Below are 22,472 nucleotides of genomic sequence, written 5' to 3' on the forward strand. Positions count from 1 at the left end.
CCGTTAAATTTTTCGAACAAACCTATCTCCTTACCATATGTTATGTTTTCATTGTACGTCCCAGGATAGGATCTCCATAGAACTCTATCACACCAGGATGGTTCATTGATACGGATCTGTATAGGCAAAATAAAGTCAACTTTAGCCTGTTGTATGGATGGACAAAGGTGTTAGGTTCTCAGCGATTACTTCAGAATTGACTAAATTTGTTACGTTTCCATCTCTCCCAATAAAAAATCGATGCACCTTATCAGCCTATTAATCCACCATATTGTAGCCACGTGTAGGACAGAGGTAGCAGACTTATACCTTCTTAACAACTGGTTCTCTCTAACCAAAGCGACGAAAGGTAGCTAAGAAAGGGAACAAGATGTGATACAAACAAAGCAAGAGGGCAACCAGGGGGCAACAGAGGGCCAAGAAGGGGCAACATGATACTGAATGAATAAAAAAAACAACCTTGGTCTTCTTGATCTTCTTGTAAGCATAGACGCTCCTCAGACCGAGCTCGTATCTGTACGTTGGTGGGAAAGTGATTTCACTTTCCTCTGCAAGGAATAAAAGCAAACAAGTTCTAGCCCCAATTTAGTCTGGAAAACCTGCTGGGGTGGTCTAACAGGAGGGGGTGTTGGATTTTATAAAGCCCCTAGATGTACTATGGTGCAATATCTATAGGTTATTTTCCAGTGCTAGTTGTGTATTTGAAAAAATAATGATACTACCTGCATAAAAATGTTACCAGATTTATTATGCAACATAAAATGTAACACTAGGATTTAAACAAGAATCGTCACAATGGGTCAATCTTTTTTATAGCCTGTGTAATGACATTATGAATAAGTATAAAAGTATCACATAGTTTTCAGTATAGCTGTACTGTAGCATAACCAACTAAAGTACCGACCAAAAATGGATAAAAAAGCCAACTCAATGGCTGGGAAAAAGTGAGTGGTGCTAGTGTCCCACTTGCCCATACCCCCCCACACCGTAATCCTGCCAATGTCTATCCGAACTTTGTAAAGAGGTTAACTGAAGTACAGGCTAGTTGGTATCAGTTTTGCTGAAGGCAGGTTGGGTGGGAGAGGGCAGGGCAGGGCAGGGCAGGGCAGGGCAGGGCAGGGCAGGGCAGGGCAGGGCAGGGCAGGGCAGGGCAGGGAAGGGAAGGGAAGGGAAGGGAAGGGAAGGGAAGGGAAGGGAAGGGAAGGGAAGGGAAGGGAAGGGAAGGGAAGGGAAGGGAAGGGAAGGGAAGGGAAGGGAAGGGAAGGGAAGGGAAGGGAAGGGAAGGGAAGGGAAGGGAAGGGAAGGGAAGGGAAGGGAAGGGAAGGGAAGGGAAGGGAAGGGAAGGGAAGGGAAGGGAAGGGAAGGGAAGGGAAGGGAAGGGAAGGGAAGGGAACAACTTATATGAATTCCCTGCACTCCCCAAAAGAGAACTTCCTGATTATGCTTATTGCCAAAGAAAGTTATAGCACACAAGCTCAGCCATCCCATCTCCCGACTTCACATGTGTAAGTCAACAAACATAATTCTTACTGAATCCAACGAAAACTTCATCTTTATTCTGCTGTTCCATTAGCTGGTCATATTTCAGTAAAGTAGCATAGTCCTTCTTGTTAATGTGTTGTAAGATGTCCTGTAATAATAATAATAATAATAACAATAACAACAACTTAACAGCAACAATAACAATAATAGCAAAAGGAAAAAAAAACGTTTTTGTACTAACTGATAATTTGTGAGCAGCTATTTTTAAGTTACGAGGCAAATTTCAGAATAACTATTCAGTCTGATCTTACGATTCAAGGACAGAGATTTGGTAGATGAAGACAGATTACATTGTACTTGGCGGACCTTCTAGCTTATCTGAAGATATTTGTTCGGTTTGGTCTATACTTTGAAAAATCTTGACAGTAAACCATGACTTCTGTTACCAGCAGTACTATCTTAGTCAGCCACTAGGCAATTTCAACTCCCACAAAATACATTAACTTGAGATCTGGAAACAATGTCGGTCCATGCACACTTCTCAGTCAAGGTTTTTACTAACAACCCTACAAACCATTGCTGTTCTGTTGAGGTCCACATGTGTGACAAATTCCAGTCTGTTTTTCTTTTCCATTAATTTAAAGAAATTAAATAAATAATACCTGAAATCAATGAATCAAATCCTGTTCAAGCTAAAGAAAAATTCCTTGCACTTTGCAAGTTTGATTTCTAATTCTGTCAGTTTTCCATTTTTCATTTTACTTTTCCTTTTTAAACTGATATTTTTCACTTTGTATTTAAAGGCAATCAATGCCTTGCCAACTGCATAAAACTGCCACCTGAAACTCAACACACTCTTTTAAGAGCTGATACTGTCCTCACAATACAAGTATTAAAGTACCTGCACATTCCATTCGACACGATAATTCAAATCTCCCAGAAAGTATAAATGATGAAACTGATTGGTCAGATCAAATACGCTGAGACCTTTAGAACCAAGATTGAGACCTTTCAGTATGTCATGATAATTCTGGTTCCTCCTGCAAAATTACAAAAGCAAGAAACAAAGATTTGTAACATTATTTAAACATGCAAACAGAACCAAGAACATTTCAATGCAAGGCCATTAGTGCCTTCTACTTGTCAATGTTACCTAGGCAACTTAGTCCTATTTTAGCTGGAAAGCAAATTAGAAATTAAACAAAATAACTTACCTAAGCATCTTTTCAGTCCCTGAGGTAAGATGAGAGTTTATGAAACAGAAACAGGTATTACTGAAGTAGAAGGAGACACCGACCGCTCCCTTGTTACCTGTTGAGGGATGAATAATGTAGTTTGGATCGCTCAATGTCTTTGCATGTAAGACATATTTTAATCCTAATAAGTGAGCTACACATTATGTTGTCTTGCTCTAATGTTTTTAACAGGTGCCTATGAACATTAGGTTGAACAGTTTGGGACATTTGAGAATATTTTGGGACAATAATGGTTCATCTTACTTAAATGAATGACAGTTACAAACACAGTGAAACAAAACAGTAAGGTATAAACATTTCCCTCCTTCGGCAAGGAATTTGAGAATTAGTTCAATAAATTCATATGTAGAAACATGCCCAAACTGCTGAATAAACCAGTCCCTTATAGAACCATTACTGACGATTATCAAAATATGTGATCTCATAGTTATCTTCCACATCCACAACGGAACACAGCAATTAAAAAACATGTCCAGTGTCGTAGTAGTTTTTATTATTTTTACAAGCCAATGATACAGGCCCTGCCACATTCCAACCTCCATGACGCACCCCCCCCCCAACCCCACCTATTCATTGGAGTTTTCAAGTATTTCTCGTTCTTACCCTTATTCCTTTTTTAATGTCCTTTTCAGCAGTTAGCTATCTTCTTACATGCCCTGCCACATTCCAACCTCCATGACGCACCCCCCCCCCCCAACCCCACCTATTCATTGGAGTTTTCAAGTATTTCTCGTTCTTATCCTTATTCGTTTTTTAATGTCCTTTTCAGCAGTTAGCTATTTTCTTGGCGAAGACTCGGCAAAAGTCATTTTGTAATACATCCGTATAACGAGACCCCTACAAGCTTTTGGCCACATTAACTTACCCAGAGCATTAGCGATGCCGGTCTTAACAGAGGATGTCCGCACATTACTGATCCTGTGCTGATGGTCTGGTTTGACTAAAACCGTTAACCTGATTCCCCATAAAGAACTCAGGGTTACCTGAAGGAGAAGTCAAATCAGTTCTTGATTACGAGTCCAGGAAAGTCATAATTATTCGTTAATATCTAGTAGAACCCACTAAACACAGTAGCACCCTGTAGATGCGCAAACACTTGCAAGGGCACCATGCAAATCCATCAGTCATATCCTGAAAATTGTGTCACTCGATACCTAATCAGGGATGTGCCCACGCTGGGCGGCACTGGGAGGCCCCGTCCAGCACTAAATATTACCGCCCACCACTGTCTTAAAAATCGTGAATCCCGCCCAGCACTATTTTCATCTAAAATCCTGACATTCCTAACAATATATTCAACATAAATTGAAGAAAAAATTAAAAAATGTGAATTGTTAGCAAAACTAGTGCTTGTGTGTGCTTAAAAAGCTACACAAGTGCCAGCATTTGGCACCTGAGCACCTTCAAAAATAGAAAATTTCTCAAATGGGAGGGGCACACGCCCTCCCCTTTAGATCCCTCCCGCAGGACGGCTATCAGTATACCCGGCACTCAGGAAATCCTGGGCACATCCCTGCCTAATGTAGAGATTGGGCAAGCCTTCAGTGGTAAGGACAAACTTTCAGCATGTATTCATGGCTCAAGCATTCCTAGATATGGCAGCCACTAAAACTATTGTGACGGTTTTCTATTAATTACTTGACAGTCTGTACAAATCAGATGAAAATCTCTACACATGGTTTTGCTTCCATCATGTTTTTAAATTTCTGTCATAAAAATACTTTAATAACAAGAGAAATGCAACAAAACAGCAGTACCAATAAAGTGAAAATAGTTTGTATAAAAATATGTCACATTTTCCCTTTACTGACTGTGCCTTTGATAGGAGAAAAAAAAAAGGTTGACTAAGTAATTCTCACCTCTTTTTAAAGTTGGAATTTCATATGTGTTTTTGAGAAAGATTTCTTTTCAGGTCATTAGTTGCTGCAAGCAGCAAGATTATTTGAATGGATGAGTTTGATAAATAAGATGGGGGTAAGTTATTTATAGGATTATCACTTGACATTGTAACAGAATAACAACTGTACTGAACAAAGTGCAATAGAATAAACTTCAAACAACAAAGGATTTCTTAATATAAAACCCATCTACTTTGATGAGATTCGAAGAGGGATCCAACTCACGACGTGATACTCCTTGGTCGAACCTGGCGTGATCTGCTTAATCGCGTTCTTGACTCTGGTCAGCCAGTCCCTTTCGCTGAGTGAACTTTCCTGTGTACCGATCACGTAAACATCGAACCCCAAAAATGGAATGTTTTTGTCTCTTTGTTTGCCATCTCCTTGACACAACAGCCACGACAGAAAGTTTGAGGGAGGGGCAGCATCTCCTGTTGCAAGAAAAGTATAAAAATAAAATTAAAAAAGTAAACAAGGCTGACATGAATTTCTAGAAATGGCTTGAATGATGTCTTACGTTAATGCGGTACTTTTACAAAGTACAACCAATTTTGAGAGAAGAAATACTATTGATACACCGTATTATCATAGTTAGGTATAAATTGAACTGAAGGGTATTTTCAAAGGCAAAATGAAAAAGGGGGCTTTTTCTTTGCATATTTCCTTCAAAACAAGCAACTTACTATAACAGTTAGGCTTAACGTGATTGTTAGGGTATATCCTAACTTCCTAAGGAAACTGCATGTCCATGACAAAGGTATGCATATCCTCTGGATATATCCTTCACAGAAAAGAACATTTGCTATGGATATTTGTAAGAGGTGGATGTCCATATTAAAATCACATAAAATATGGTCAAGGAAAATGCATGATCTTAATACACAAAAAATTCTTCTATATTTTTAAAGGTAAGCTGTATTGACCAAAAATATGCTAGATTTTCAAAACATGGTCACCTTTGGTCAAAATTCTTATACAGTTTTCATTACCACCTTGGAGGAAATTTACCTCACTGGTACCTTTCAGTCATCTTTTGTGTTCATTTAGAATGTATGACAACAATTTGGAGGGTAAACACCTCCAGGAAAGTACTTTTTGAAACTTCCAGCAAATTATAGCGTGCTATAATTTGGGGCCTATACAGACTACCTTTAAGTATGAAAATGTAGTCTTGGTCAAGCATACCCATTTTTGTAAAGGTTTCTTCAGTAGCTATGAAACGAGATACTGCTTATGATATTGCTTATATAATACTAAGTATAATACTACTAACAAGTAATTATTTTTGTTAATAACAGGCAAAACAAACTAACTTCGGAATAAATTTTCACTATTGCAACAAACAAGACTTCAATTAATGACAGTTTGAATTGAATTTTATTCCTCACCCATATTCCAACTACCAATGAAGACGGAAATTTGGTCGACTTCTTTGCTGTTTGTGTGACAAAGTTTCATCGACTGAACCAACTGACAGAAATATTCCCTTTGCTGGATAATGCAGCAAAATAAGGAGAGAAAAAATAACAAATGAACAGATTAAGTGAGAAATCAAGTTGTCGACATTAAAATGATACGGTAACAACAAATAATACTTATAAACATTTTTAGCTATTTTTCGCGCAATAAAAAAATATTGAACAATGTGACCTATGAAGCAGACCTCTCATTGTTCCTTCTTTTGTATAAAATCACGTTTCCAAGGGGGAGACAGAAATGTTCACAAGCATTATAACTGCATTTTGAGCCTAGACAGCCACTAGAATGCAACCTTTCTGTGTTGAGTTGTTGCTGTTTACTTATAATTGTTTTTCAAGTTCATTGAGTCCTAAGAATGATTTAGTTCATTGGTATTATTGAAAATGACAGAATCTGGGATACAAATATTTTATTCACGAACAAACTTTATTGTAAATGAATCTTTCTTTTCTTCTTTTTTTTCAATAGAAGCGACTTGAGTTGTATTCTTCTCCTTAACTTGTTACCAAAACAATTCCTGAGCAAATGCACTTTTTTTAAGCTCACAACACAGTGTTGAGTCCTATGTGGAGTTTGCTCTAAAGAATTATTCAAATATGCAATATTGCGAGGTACAGTCGTGTCTGAAGAGAAATAGAGCTTTCAGGTACCCGTTACAAACAAAACTTTCACCTTGTTGTCCTAAGTCAAAGTTCTATGTGTGACCTACACTGCATGCAAAGCTTAACCCGTAGAAAATAATCGTACATATTTTTATGTCTAACTTGTATAACGACCTAACAATGTTAGGTCAGACATATCACAGCATATGCTTTGAATATTGACAACATCTGGAATCATGCATCGAATGCAGCCAAATCCAATGATCGACTCACTCGTTTACATGGCTCACCTTTGCATGTTCGAATGAATATTCTTTCTTCTTCCCGTTGTTGAAAGCTATCATCAGTCTTGTTTTATTATCTCGCGATTTAACGAGTTGTGCAACTGAAACAAGCAAGACAGAGAACAGTCAGCCAATCACAAGAGACCATTCACATCAGATGACATTTTCAAAATCCTGGATGCATTAGTTTACAATGCTTATATTTGTAAGGATGCATTTTGAACAGTGGTAACTTGTACAATAGTAACTAAGAATGCCATGATTTCGAATATGAATATTCATTGTATGATTTGCATAGTAATTAAAGTTGTGATGGGTAGTCCTAAACAATGAGAAAATTTTTCACAGCAGTCATTTCAAGCCTAGTGTTAGCATTGATGTCCTAGGACCAGCATAACAGTACTGGTATTGTCCAACTTAACACTATGTTAGGATGGCCGGGATGCTATAGAACAATGCAACTGTTCAGTCTCTATTCACTGAATTTACAAAAGATCGAATCAGTGATTGAAACATAAATTATAACAACTAGAAACTAAGGGTTGATATTGGTTCAAAAACCTGGAAATTATGACAAGATCTCTTGCAAGCTTACTTGTGTCCTGCTTGTAGGTTACGATTTCATCTTTCAAATCCTTGGAGGATTTTACTATCGTGAGGAATCCCTGAGTTACGTTGACTGTCAGTTTCATCTTGTTGCTCTTTAGGGCCTCCACCATGTTGCGACCTTCTTGCCTCACCTTACGAGAAAGAACAAAAATCAGAGAGTGCCCAGAGAAGGTTCAATGATTCAGGCCAATCAAGATGAGCCAAGTAGTCTAGCAATTGGAGTGTCTGTCTGACATTCCTTAGGTTCAAAACCCATCAGGAGTAAAGGGTCCTGCTATTTCAAAATCGTTACCGTGAATCCAAGTTGAGCGAAACCATTCATGGATATGTTATTTCATTTGTTTCAGAGCAACTTGTTTGTCAAAATAACTGAGAAGCGGTGACGCTGAAGAGAGGGTACCTCAAATTTTCCTCTGTAGATGAGATAATGGTCAGAGGCTTGTGAGATACTTTTCACAGACCACAAACCATAAGTGGTGGACAAACTGACTCACCTATGTCTGCATGAACATTCCCTGATTTCACATCCTTTAGAAAAGGTTTGATGTAGGCTGTTTTTCATCAACATTATCTCCACTTTGAGAGGGTTGCCCATTGAGCCAAGGTATGGCTGCCTAACTAACCCTTGGGTTTATTAAATTAACTTCAAGCAGATGCAGATTAAATCCAGCACGAGAACAATAACTGCACTACAAATTTGTGTTGTTCACAAAGTTGTGATTACTCTGTTGTCCAAGCAACGTTCAATCTTTGACATGGGTACTGCCTCTGGCTGATCAACAACTGGCCATGATCGAGGTCATGCTTCATGTCATTTAGAAATGCAACAAGCGTCAATGCTACATGACGATAGTTAGGATACAGTTTGGTGTTTGAGCCTAACCTTTCTTAATGGCCAGATGCTCCACTTAAAGAAAATGACAGTCAACTCACCTCGAAATGTTGCGCTGGATAAACAGGAAGGGAAGGTGAAGTTGACGACTTAGGACTGTTAACTGGGTCTGTCAGTAACTCTGTTGGCTGGTATGATGTAGAGTTAAATGAATCGCCTTTACGATCCTCAAGCAATCCAGATGTGGTCGAAGGTTCCAGGGGTGAGGTCGGATCGGATATGGATAGAGTCTGGAAGCAGGAGTACGCCTGGAAGGAATGGAAATCGAAGGAGATTTGTACATTGGCTGAATTGAGGTGCATCAAGACATGGATATTATTTGCATTACCATCGTGTCATATTGCAACAATTCTTAACACAGACTTTTCGGTTTCTTTCGGTAATTTTACCAAAACTACTTGGTTTGGATATTTACAAGCCACAAAGTTCCCTGTCTCTGAGCTACATGGGAGCTTTACCATCTACTTAACGTACTCAAATGGTAACATTTTTATCTCTGTGCACCCCAATCCTACACCTGCTTTTACCAATTTGACCTACACAGTGTTTACTCAAAAGAGGATTGCAAGTTGATCAAACTATGAAAAACATACAGGTACCCTCCTCCTCCATTCAGTCATTGAATGACCTCTTAAATTATCGAATGGATTCAATTCTTTTGACCTTTGGAACTTTTGTCTGTATAATCATGATATTTACGCCAGCATTAATGAAGCAAATTGTTCAATATGGAGCACAGGTAGTCATAGTTGAAGTCTTTACAAAACAATCATTTTGGGCAATTTTATAAGCTTATCTCCTGGGTCAACAATTTACGTGGGTCAACAAACTAAAGCCCAGCATATGCACAAGGTTGCCAACGGTGATGTTATGAAGATAATCACAATTAACACCACATAAACCTACTAAACAATATATAACAATTAAGAAAGCCATTATCTTGTTTTACATTCGGGTTGACATTACACATTCCAAAGGAAATGAACACTTTTTTAAGTGACGTTCTGCTTTAACAGTGTCATCTTCATTGTTAGTATTCATGTAGTTGCATGTGTCGCCAACACAACTGTTTCAAATGTAGGGGCTTTTCTCAATAACTAAACACATAGAAAGGTTATTAGCCAAAGCCAGGAAATACCTCCCAATGGATAAACAGTGTAATTGTTTATGTAGTGAGAACACATTAGAATTTTACTTAAGTATAATGATACGACCCCTTAGACAATTCAAGGTTTATTCTATTTTGGAGTGGCATCATAAATCTGTTCTAATGAAATCCTCTCAAAGCCCTGACATCTATCAAAACTTTTCCAACAAAACTCAACGTACAACGATAGTACAGCGTATTGACCCTTGAACCACCTCAACTTGTGTAGCCATTAAATATTCATGAATGAAAAGTGACCCTCAACGTTAGGTTTGGATAAATTTAATCCATCGTTGATGATGACCATTGAGGCACTTCAAACATTTCACACACACATGGACTGAAGTTCAAAAGTCTACCCCATTGTTACAACGAAACTTACTGTTTTCTCCACCGATCTAACTTCGTTTTGACAATTTGCCATTGTCTTCAGTAGATCGGTTAATTTGATATCTTCTTCCGCCTGGATGGAAGCAAAAAATGGGATGTGCATGGGTAAATGCACTGCATTACAACAACACTTACAGGACAACTTCAAGGCAGAATTTTTTTTTGAGGAAAATGAACAATCTCAGTGCTAGTACTGTTTTCAATCACTTTTCAGACATTCAGCTGTAAAAGATTTCTCTGGACTGCTCCTGTAAGGCTAAGAGGATCATGTCGACTCCTCCAGTGCAGACTTAACATTAATTAACCAATTGTTTTATGAGTTAATTAATAACTCACCCGAACCATGGTCTCTCAACTTCATATAAACAAGGGAGCACACTTTTGGATGACTTTCAACACCATTAGTCCTTGACAAAGGTTTAACGCAGAGTAAACAGAGCTCAGATCTGTTATTTAAACTCTCTTCGTTGTATCTTTCTTAATAATGATTCTGTTTTCTATCCTATAACAGTAGGATATATGATGACACTCTAAACACATGTATGCAGCTACTGAAGAGTGATTGCATTCACGGATGGGTAATATGATGATCAGATCTGAGCTCTGACAATTTCATATCCTGGTTTATTAGGTCACCAAACAGGAAGAAGAACTCAGCAGTTATACATGTCAACCGATTTCAAAATGGAGGTCAGAATATAAAGTCCAACCAGTCGTCTCATTTACTGACATCTGTCAAAGTTTTGCTCAAACTGCTGTTCGAAAAGAAAATATAAAAAATTTTTAAAAAACTTACCCTTGGAAATTTATACTTCTGTGTTGGGTTCTTCTTTAGGTCAAAGAGACTGTGAAGAACTTTCATTTTGACCAGAAAAATCTCCGCTTCTCTGAAACATTACGAAAATGAAAATAAATTCTGGGATCTTCTAACAGTGCTGCAGATACTGCTCTGGGTAGTAATGCATCGGATCTATCTTGTTTACAAACCTCCAAAGATTTTGTATAGCGCTGTAACATATCTCAATCTAACTGCTTGTTGTGAAATATGTTATAAAAGATCTTGTGAATGTAAATCCAGAATGTTCCATTTCGCAGACTTGGATACAAATATAATGATGCTCAACGCTATATTTAGCGGAGGTGACTGTTGCCAAACGAATGGTGGGCAACATTTTTTCGCTAGAATGTGCTAGTTATGAGTGGTTAATAGCCAAATGTTAGCTCGAAAATGTCACACAACGTGTGAATTCGGGAAAGTGCAGGTACTTTGCCCGAAAGTGTCCGTCAGAGATTCCTCAAAAAAATTCTCAGTGATTTCACAGACTGCAGCTTGTCAAATTTCGCAGGAATGGATTAGGACTGATATGACAGCGCCCTCTATTGCTGTAGGGCGTGGCTGGGAGATCCCCATTAATCCATCACACAAAGATCACACAGATCACATATACAGATCACACAAAGATCACATAAACAGATCACATAAACAGATCACATAAATAGATCACACAAAGATCACATAAATAGATCACACAAAGATCACATATACAGATCACACCAAAGATCACATAAATAGATCACACAAAGATCACATAAATAGATCACATAAATAGATCACACAAAGATCACATAAACAGATCACATAAAATAGATCACATAAATAGATCACACAAAGATCACATAAATAGATCACAACATATAGATCACACAAAGATCACATATATAGATCACACAAAGATCACATATACAGATCACACCAAAGATCTCATAAATAGATCACACAAAGATCACATACATAGATCACATAAATAGATCACACAAAGATCACATAAATAGATCACAACATATAGATCACACAAAGACCACATATATAGATCACACAAAGATCACATGCAGATCACACAAAGATCCAGATAACACAAAGATCACATAAACAGATAACACAAAGATCACACAGATCACACAAAGATCACAAATACAGATCACACAAAGATCACATATACAGATCACACCAAAGATCACATAAATAGATCACACAAAGATCACATAAATAGATCACATAAATAGATCACACAAAGATCACATAAATAGATCACAACATATAGATCACACAAAGACCACATATATAGATCACACAAAGATCACATATACAGATCACACAAAGATCACATATACAGATCACACCAAAGATCACATAAATAGATCACACAAAGATCACATATATAGATCACACAAAGATCACATATACAGATCACACAAAGATCACATATACAGATCACACCAAAGATCACATAAATAGATCACACAAAGATCACATATATAGATCACACAAAGATCACATGCAGATCACACAAAGATCACATATACAGATAACACACAGATCACACAAAGATCACAAATACAGATCACACAAAGATCACATAAACAGATCACATAAAGATCACATAAACAGATCACATAACAATCACATAAACAGATCACATAAAGATCACATAAACAGATCACATAAAGATCACATATACAGATCACATAAAGATCACATAAACAGATCACATAAAGATCACATAAACAGATCACATAAAGATCACATAAACAGATCACATAAAGATCACATATACAGATCACACAAAGATCACAAAAACAGATCACACAAAGATCACATAAACAGATCACATAAAGATCACATATACAGATCACACAAAGATCACAAAAACAGGTCACACAAAGATCACATATAGATTCCACAAAGATCACATAAACAGATCACACAAAGATCACATACAAGATATATACAGATCATAACACAGCTGGTACATACATATCAGTGCATAGTGTGTGTCTTTGTGTCTGTGTGTATTTCACGGATAGCCAAACCAAAGAAGGACAGCAGAACAAAAGTGCTTCACTATACGGCATACTTTAAGACACTATTCAATCTGTTTTACAAGACTAGTCAAGCTGAGAGCAACCCGCCGCATATGGGTGATTTGCAACACAGTTCATGGCCATCATGAGCCACAAAACTGGAGACTGTAATTTGACAGTTTGCAACCTAATCAAAACAAGACTCAACGATGCATAGATCTAACAACAATCGAATGTGTACTAATATCTAGCATAATGTGCATGTGAGATTCTGGGCAGGGTTTTTCTTGACATTATCTGTGAAGGCTTGTACAAGAGTTAGTTAAACATTTCGTGGGTGAGATCTACAGTAGTGGCACACAAAATATCTGCTACAATTAAATTCCCTAATTGTGAAAGAAAACTGTCAAAATCTCAATTATCGATACCAAAATATCACAGATATATGACACTTACTTTTTGAGAGGCCTGCCGAGGTGTTCCATCATCGTCTTTAGCTGTGGCATATCTTTCATACTGGAAGCATTGAAATCACTCTCCATTAATGCTGTCACATAGTTGTTCAGAAATCCTACAAATTCTCGATCCAACGAACTTATGTCCATTTGGTTCAATCGAGCTAACAGCAGCCGACTCGATTGCTCCTGAGTGGAATAGGAATTGCTCTCGAGAGAGGCTGTTCTGTCATCTTCATCATCGTCATCTGTGACAGAGAAGAACGACGAAAAACTAACGATAAAAATAACACACAATAAAAAACCTATCAGTTTATCAGACAGCATTGTGAATCTGGTATAGTCATATGTAGAGTGTGAATAAATACATTGAAAAATGTCTGTGTGATTTCTCGCCAAAAAAATGAGACCCAACTAAGCCATGGACAGAGGATACTCCATTTGTGATCGTACAGCTTCACAATTAACACGAGAAGAAAATTTCTCCTGGGTTGATGAAATTTGTTTATCGACTTTGCGAGTTGAAACTTTCCCCTTTAACTGATCTTGTGCCAAAGGAACAGATGCTAGCCCAAGAGAGCGTTGGTGGTAGACTGAGGTGAAAGGGGAAAGTGTGGGACAGATTTAAATCTTTGTAACATCAACTAAGAGTAATTTTAACTGTTTAACCCTGCATGCAATTTGGAAGGGACTATCGTCCCCTTGCCTGCTCCAACTGTACTCCATTCACACAACCCTGTTGTTATCCACATGTAACTACTGACTGACCGTGGAAGTTAGTGTATTTATGTGTGGAGCATGGTGGTCAAATTGAAAGACAAAGGACTTGCAATCAATACCTTGCAGGTTAGATCCTGGCTGGATCATTTCATTGTTGTCAGTGGACAAGACAATTTATTTTTTTGAATTGCCTCTCTTCACCAAGGTGTATAAATGTGGACCTACCAGGTAACTTGTAAATATAGTTGCTTGCACCAGTTTTGTGGCTGTACTCTATGGGAATTCCCCCCCAGGGGTAACATAATTGTGGCACAGTGCAGTGCCCTGGGAGCGGCTATATGAATTGGGTACACTTGGGTGTGTGGGTGTGAGCAAATCACCAATTACCACCAAGTTTGACTCCTGTCCACGGCAGCGAACGAGCTGTTTCAGTCAAAAACGAATGCAGCCAGGGTAAATGTTGCAAAGGCACATAAGAAAGCCTTGCTTGACAAAGAGAGACTGTAAAACTGTCACTATTTATTTTTGGATGACCCTCTAATGATCTCATCTTTTCTTTCTCTTCTTACCTGAAGAAACAGATGATATGCTCAAACCAAATCAAAATTAACCACGAACAAAATGGAATGGTATCAAGAAGAGAGTAATGGATAGAAAACGATACCAAATCCGAGCTCAAAATGGACGCTTTAAGCACTCCGGGTGGTAGATGAGAAGAGAAGGCATTGACTGGAGAGGTCTGGACATAGAGTGTTAAAAGGTTACCAGTTCATTCTAGGCAACAAGAGTGCTGAGGTTGCAAGGAGACAGGTAAGCCAGGAGGGAAGTATGTTAAAAGGAAGCTGACACATACCTGTATCCACATAGTCTTCCTTAGCAACCGGTACTGGATTTCTTAGAGGGCAGTACAGCCCTTGAGTAGAGACACTAGTAATGAGCTCGGAAACATTGCTGTATGTGTCCCCTCGTATATTATTTGCATACTGAGAACGAAAGGTAGGGAAATATTTTTGTCAGCATGTTGAAAATGCATTGACTTTTTTCGTTCTATGAATTACATAAATTCAGTTTTCAGTGTATAATAACACTTTCACTGGATATGAACCACATTTGAATATTAATCTTCAGTGCCTTCCACATACTATTCAGAACTTGCAAGTTTTAGGGGAGTCTTTTGAAGACTTGCTTGACAGGTATTGTTAATTTCATAACCAAATATCACTTTTCTGAGCATCACGAAACATTCTAAAATGTGACGACAGGATCATTTTTTCCCTTTCAGATCAAATAATAAGGTAGCTGCCTCTTTAAAGTCAACATGACCAGTGCATGAGCAAGTGTCTGATTTGGATAGAAACATTAAACATTTGTGGCAACAACAAGAAAAAAACAATGCTTATGAATGAAACCCAGATGCATTAAGTACTGTTTATAACATTGATGATCATTGGATCACTAAAGGATAATTATTCCACAAGTTTTCCTCTAAACATTTTTCGTAGTCTCCTCAATTAATCAATTTTCTTTCCCCTATATGTACTAATCTTTGTGATCTAATTACCTATTTCATATTAGTATCTGTCGATCTTGTTTTTCCCACTTTTATGGTTAATCGTAACTCTTTATAATGTTTTGTTGTTATTATTGATTGATTGATTATTTGATTGATGGATAGATAGATTGATGGATTAATGTGTTACTTACTTTCATCTGAAACTTTCCGGCAGCGGTCGGCAGAATTCGATATTGATATATCTGGCCATCGCACCTGAGAAGGAATACAAGAAAGCAAACATTACAAAACTATCCTTATACGTTGAAAAATAACTTGGAAAACTTCAGTCTTTGAGAGAACCGGAAATCAATGACATCTCGTTCTACTCTGTGACGAAAAAGGGTTATTTCTAGTAGTTGACGGTAGTTGGTTGAATTTTGGGTCTACAGGTATGGCCACTTTGTACTTCCCAAATTAGCGAAAATATGGGTGGTTTTTATGGGCAGACAAATAAATAGACATATGTATGCAGACACAGAAGCAAATCATTTTATTGGATAGGGTTTCGGTGCCATCCTTTGGAAGGTAATTATCGATGGTTGAATTCTGAATTGATGTTATAAATACAATATTTTATAATGTTTGCAGTTATGCCTACCAGACACAAAGAACATATGCCCCTCTAATATTCTCACTATCCCTGACAAGGTAGCTTCCATTCAACCGATGCTCTTGCAGCAACCGTTCTGTTTGTAACCTGCTGATGTTACCATGGTACCACTGAAATGACGATATACCTGCCATGGTGCAGCAGGAACTCTTTCAGCCCTCTAACAGAAAAGGAAAGAAAAAATGCCTTTAAAGAATGTACTCAAACAGGTATTTTATTTAAAAGATGAGATCTATTTTATATGGTACAAAGTGGGTCGTTGGTGGTCAGAAAAGGATGGGGGAAGATTAGATTATTTGGATGATGTAGCACTGCATGCAGATACTATAGTTACCATGAGGTGCTTGTAGAGAGATTCTCTCTACATGATGTGAATGTGGTAAGGTACCTCCGCTACCTCATAATTGAAAGACATGTATTTGGTATCACAATATAAAGTGTGTACCATGTACATGTAAAGCAGTACATTAAAGCAGTACATGCACTGCTTTAATTTTACCTATCTAACATATCATATGAACAGTGTTCCTTAACCTTAACCTTAAATCTCTCTTCCAGAAGGCACACAAGTCCCGGACATCAATCCTCCACTGGGTCCGGTTTGCAGCTGCTTGGCATGCAGAGTTCCATGTACTCCAGCCTGCGCAGTTCCGCTCCGCCTCCACCATTCTTCGCCATGTGGTTTTCGGACGGCCTCTTTTTCTTCTTCCTTCAGGTGTCCATCCGAGGGCCACAGCACAGTCGTCGTTTTGGTCTTTTCTCACCACATGGCCGATCCATTTCCATCTCCGTCTCCTCACCTCCTCGCTGATCTTCTCTGCCCCTGCCATCTCTAGAACTGTCTTACTTGAGACGTGCTGTTGCCATCTGATCTTGTAAATCCTCCTTAGACATTTGGTCTGGAAGATGTCAAGTTTCTTTTCCTCTCCTTTTGTCAGTTTCCAAGTCTCGCATCCATAAAGTAGGATTGACAAGACAAGGCTCATGAAATGGGAGGCTTTTGTTTTTCTGCTGATGTCGCTGGCCTGGCAGATGTTTGATAGCCGCTTCATCTGTGCGCTGGCCAAGGCTATTCTCTTCTTAACATCTGCTGTGCCTCCACCGTCCTTTGAAACACTTGCACCAAGATAGGTAAAGCTCTCTACCTCTTGAACAGTGTTCTCTACTATTTAATATTATCAATATGCATTGTGATATGCGTTTCTTTTCTGTATGGTTTATCAGTCTAGGGGTAAAATTATACTCTAAATCAATCTCTTTCCTACAAGCTTACTGTTACAGGTCTCAGATTCTGAGGTCAGATGAGCTCTGTTTTGACTTTGAGGCAATTTGCTATCTAAGCAACTCAAAGGGACATTCCAATTTGTATCATTTTTACACACAAATAAATCAATGTTCTGAGTGTCTCCAAGATGAAACTCTGTTCCTATGTCAGGTTATGTTTGTTCTTTAAATTACAACACTTTTTACTGACATGAATAGCAGATGACCACCTTTTTGGCAATTCGTGCCTTAGTTACACATTGTTAATAAAGATCTATTCAGGTGGCATAGATTTGTACCAAACATACACTTGGATGTGCACACTAAACCAGAATTCAAGCAATAACATGACTTTGTTTACTTCTTTGCCAGTTGCAGTTTAAACTAGTAGAAGTATTAAATAAATATGCTCACTTACAGGCCAAGATCAACAGACAATAGATTTATACTTGGTTAAAATTACAGTACCTTTGATTGTACAGCGTTAATACCAGGTATAGCCCAGGAATGTACTGTAGGATATAGCACCTGCCTGAGTAAGAACCATTTTTACAGAGGTAATATTTGTAGTATGTTCAAACATATCAGTCTCATTCTCTGCTAGGCCTACGCAATAATATTAATATTACTGCAAACAGTATTATATATACAAGAGATCTTAATCAGTGCGAAAGCTGTTGTAAATGTTAATATGTGCTGAGTGCTACCGTAGCGTAAGTACTGATACAGACTAAGCCTTGGAGCAAGTTCGCTGTTACTTCCGCGTTCTGACAAATCATGTCTTCCGTTGTCAACTTTAAAATAAAGAAATTAACATTGAAATAAATAATAGCGTATACACTAACATTCTATTACGTTACCTCAGCTGTTGGTTTACAATGATGAAGACTTGATTTTTACGTAAGAATCTGTGAACATTTACACTTCTTCATTACTGATGTATGGGTCTCTTCTGTTGTTATTTCCTTGAGCATAGGTGCACTACGATGTTATGTTTACCTTTCAGGGCATGTGAGAGCAACCGTCCCGTTTGCATATGATTTTGTACGCGAAGTGTATACAGAGATAATGCTGGTCAAAGTTTTCTTGTACGCAAAGTGTAACAGATTGTGAATTTTATTACGAAAAAGAATTTATTCAATTCAGCACAGATCAAAGTTCAATACACATTTAAGTATGTTAACATATAAACATGTTTATCAGTTCACTAACAGGGAAATGAACGCCCTCTAATTATCACTAAATTATCTTCGAGTTTATAATGAGAGGAGGGTAAAGAAGCCAATATAACGGTATTTGAAACCACATCCATGTCAAAATCGTAGATATAACATCGACTGAAATGAAAAATTCTCTTTTATTGAGTTTCCGGAGAATTATGAGGCAGGCCGGCGAGTAGTTTCAGCAGGTTATTTCAGTAGGTTCAGTTATTCTCCGCACACGCTACTTTCCGCTGATTACTTTCCACTGGAAACAACTTATTTTCCACTTACATGTACACCATATTTTTCTTCAAGTTAAGGACACCAAATCCAGCCTAGGATGACGAAAATAACATGAGGAACAATGGCGTAGCCAAGAATTTTTTTCAGTGGGGGCGCTGGGGGCTTGACCATCTCCTGGGAGGGCGTCTTGTTACTATCTAAGTGGAGCGCCACTATGCATGGGTTGGCGCGCAGCATACCGAAAAATTTTAGCTAAAAAGGCCTCCTAGATCTTCGGAAATGACACTTCCAATGCCTTGTAAGCAGGGGCGTCCAACCGATATGAGACATGAGGGGAATTAATCGATTCGAGTATTCCGGCCGCAAGTACTATCTAAGCGGAGCGCCACCATAGGTTGGCGCGCAGCGTACCAAGAAAATTTCAGATTTCAATACCTGCCAGATCGCTGGACTGAGATGGCACTTGCCAGGCTGGATAGCAGCCATCTAGTTGCGTGATTTCGGGAGAAAATTACAAATTCGTCACTCAGGAAATCTGCAATAAAGTTCATGCAGCCTTATTTTTTGGTGGATTATTTCTGTTATTAGTAATTCCAATTGACATCAACATTAGAACCCAGTGCAAGTTGACAAATGATGCGGCAAACTGGAAACCCCAGCCCCATTTTGCCCTAGGTTTCAGGATAGAATATCGGCCTCATTTGTTCGAACCCATGACAACTAACAATCTGTGAATAAATTTACTTCGAAATGGGCAAATTATATTGCACCAAGTCGGTCAAGGAATGACCCCAGGGCCTCAGATATGATGTCCCAAAATGTCCCCAGTCATACTATAGGCGAAGGAAGCTATCCGCCGCGACTGCATGTGAGTTTCTCGACTTGCCGTCCTGGTAGTCATACCACAAAATTGTGAGTTTGACACCGGCATTGACATCTTTCGACAAATCTGCAAATTGCGCGTGGAATATGAGGAAAGATTGACTGGGCTTTCAGCCAAGTAACATACTGAATGACCGAACTATATGTCAAACTGACATCAACGATTGCGTCTGAAACATTATTAGGGTGATAGACTGATTCTCAGCAATAGTCTTGTCTCCTTTCTCGAAAATTTGTGTTTTTAGCGGTTTAAGAGCATCAGGGTACGTCCCAGAAGTGAAAACCCGGCCTATGCGCTATGTCACGTCAGGTTTTTCAGCAACTATAGCCTACTGCAGTTCCGCGGTCGAAGGGTCGTTCATGAGTGGTCATAATGGAGATTCGAGACCATTCAGACCAGTGATATATTTTTCGCACATGTTATATATTTTTTTCGACACCCAAAATCCCAGTGGGGGGCGACAAGCTTTCATGGGGGGGCTGTCGCCCCACGCCCCCCTTGGCTACGCGAGGAAGTATCAAAGAAAGTCGATAAGGATGGTTTGACCATGGAGGTAAAACAGATTTTACCTCCATGGTTAGACGGAGTTCATGTCAGGTCTGCTGTATGGACCCCAACCATAGCACGCTAGCATGGAAAAGTTTCTTGACATTACGCAATCGACCCTGCCTTGGTCGTAAAATGACCTCCGTTTACCAAGCAGTCTGCAACGCCTGCCACATATTTTTTCTTGTATGATCAGGGTCATTGTTTGAATGCTGGAAATAATGGTTTAAGAAAATGTTCTAAAAGGCGGTATCTTTCTTATTTTTGCTGAAAATGGCTGTATAAGTAAGGACTGTATTAACACCCGAACATGCATGCATTCAGTGCACCAACTTTCCTACCATCACCATTTAACATGCGATTAGGTCCAGTTAAAAGCCGGATATTCCGGTGACTGAAGTCACATCCTCACAGCAATTGTGTTAATGTATAAATGTTTCAAATTTGATTACATTTTGTTGATGCATCTCATCAATCCGGTGGAGTGATTGATGTCATCACAATTCAGCTGAAAATGTTAATGATGCCCTCGATCGGTATGTGTGATTATTTAACATTTGATACATGATCAAATTGAATTAATATGTCTATTCGATTTTAAAGCCTTAGTCGGGATGCAGTGGCGGAGCGTCCATACAGTCAGGGGGGGCGGATGTCCCCCCTGACGGACTCAAATGGACTGCTGGCGCCCTTTCAGCTCTTTACCACTTTTTACTTATTCGTGATTATTGACTTTTTTATTGCTCTCTCATCTACTTATTGACATTTGTCACATTTTGTTGGTGTAATTTGGCGATGACACCTATTAATTCTTCGTTATATCTGCAAATTAGCCAGGCCCAGAACGGGTCATTTCTGGCGATCTAGGGAGTATCTTTACTCAAAAATTTCTGTACGCTACGCGCCAAACAGTGGTGGCGCTCCGCTTAGATAGTGTCAAGAGCCGTATATAGCTCTGATAGTGTCGACGGCGCCCCTACAGACCATTCTCGCCCCTCCTGACCAATGCCCCTAGCTCCGCCACTGTCGGGATGTACATTTCTTTTATGTGGTCTCACGAAGCTGGCTTTTTCGTCCTCAAGTTTCAACACGGGCGGCAAAGGAGCCGAGGAAGGTACTCGAAAGAACAAGTGGTGGCATGTTCCTCTATAGTGTTGTGGAAAACCTCAAAATGCCCTTTTCAAAAATGAGAAGAGTTAAATTTTTGCTAAGCAGTTCCCTTTTTTCCATTCAGTTTGCAATTAAAAGTGTTCGATCCTTTGTTGAAAATTACATGTTAGTGTATAGTTGAAAAGCGCTATGTTGTTGAAACAGTTAGAGACGTCATTTTTAAAAAGTATCCTTTTGTTGTAAGACATGTATTCAAATACTGAAAATTTGGCGGGTACGAAAATGGATCCATGCATCTTGTGGGAAGTTTTGAGGTAAGGCTTTTTACATGATTCCCTATCCCCAATCAAATCAAATTCACATGTCCCGCTGCCCATCGAAGTGTCATGCAGGGCCGAAGCCTGAGTAAAATCTCAAGGTGGCATGCAGTTGAGGAACATCGAGAAACATCGTGTACGGTCCAAATGTTACATAGTGATGCTTATGATGTGCGTATGAACCAGGACCTTCTTTTAAGACATAATAGGGAGGTATGCCAAAATGGACCAACATGACACTACTTAATATATTATATATATCATTAAGACTACTGTAACTGAAATAGCGCATACTGTCCAGACGTTCGTTATCGTAGGCCTACTTTCATTTAGGACGTGGATATCTCAGGGGATCCCCTCCCCTCCCCCTCCCCCTCCCCCACGCAGGCTACAGTCCTGGCATGTCACCGTCTCCTAAAACATATTTTCGTCTGACCTAAACCAGTGTCTAGGAGTAATTACGGATGTCAGTTAATTGGTGGTGGTAGGATGTGCCAAGACACTTTTTCATTTAATCCGTCCCACTATCAGTTTCTTCTGTTGTATGTCAAAGCCTGCATCGCGGTCACACGATCTACAATTTGCCACGTCCCTCAGTTTTCTAATAGACCTACGATAACACTAATGTAATTAAATTAAGCAAAAGAATCATTCAAGATACGTTATT

General features: G+C 38.8%; 2 protein-coding genes across 4 annotated transcripts in view; both read right to left on the reverse strand.

The window, feature by feature from the left end:
• The window catches only part of LOC139974882 (phosphatidylinositol 3,4,5-trisphosphate 5-phosphatase 2-like), a 41,367-nt gene extending 22,770 nt beyond the window's left edge, over window positions 1-18,597 (reverse strand). The window contains exons 1-18 of one of the 3 annotated variants that reach the window (XM_071982395.1): window positions 18,350-18,593; window positions 16,230-16,401; window positions 15,781-15,844; window positions 14,930-15,059; window positions 13,358-13,604; window positions 10,836-10,926; window positions 10,032-10,112; window positions 8,544-8,750; window positions 7,597-7,741; window positions 7,008-7,102; window positions 6,025-6,127; window positions 4,862-5,067; window positions 3,604-3,721; window positions 2,697-2,793; window positions 2,384-2,522; window positions 1,531-1,630; window positions 460-548; window positions 35-116 (exon numbers count right to left, since the gene is read on the reverse strand). In XM_071982395.1, coding sequence (XP_071838496.1) covers window positions 35-116; window positions 460-548; window positions 1,531-1,630; window positions 2,384-2,522; window positions 2,697-2,793; window positions 3,604-3,721; window positions 4,862-5,067; window positions 6,025-6,127; window positions 7,008-7,102; window positions 7,597-7,741; window positions 8,544-8,750; window positions 10,032-10,112; window positions 10,836-10,926; window positions 13,358-13,604; window positions 14,930-15,059; window positions 15,781-15,844; window positions 16,230-16,375 — 2,140 coding nt within the window. In that variant the 5' untranslated portion in view covers window positions 16,376-16,401; window positions 18,350-18,593. Of the gene's footprint in view, window positions 1-34; window positions 117-459; window positions 549-1,530; window positions 1,631-2,383; window positions 2,523-2,696; window positions 2,794-3,603; window positions 3,722-4,861; window positions 5,068-6,024; window positions 6,128-7,007; window positions 7,103-7,596; window positions 7,742-8,543; window positions 8,751-10,031; window positions 10,113-10,835; window positions 10,927-13,357; window positions 13,605-14,929; window positions 15,060-15,780; window positions 15,845-16,229; window positions 16,402-18,349 lie in introns of all 3 variants that reach the window. The other 2 variants (XM_071982394.1, XM_071982396.1) reach the window with 2 other exon arrangements.
• Window positions 16,745-17,293, reverse strand: LOC139975430 (uncharacterized). Its single transcript, XM_071983417.1, has one exon. It carries the CDS (start codon window positions 17,291-17,293, stop codon window positions 16,745-16,747), a length of 549 nt encoding a protein of 182 aa, XP_071839518.1.
• Window positions 18,598-22,472: the final 3,875 nt, after the last annotated feature.

The sequence above is a fragment of the Apostichopus japonicus genome, chromosome 10 (assembly GCF_037975245.1).
Source record: "Apostichopus japonicus isolate 1M-3 chromosome 10, ASM3797524v1, whole genome shotgun sequence".
Lineage (NCBI taxonomy): Eukaryota > Metazoa > Echinodermata > Holothuroidea > Aspidochirotida > Stichopodidae > Apostichopus > Apostichopus japonicus.

What these genes read in the sequence shown, in the direction of transcription:
- LOC139975430 (XM_071983417.1), bottom strand. Translation starts at nt 17,293, where the DNA reads ATGAAGCGGCTATCAAACATCTGCCAGGCCAGCGACATCAGCAGAAAA.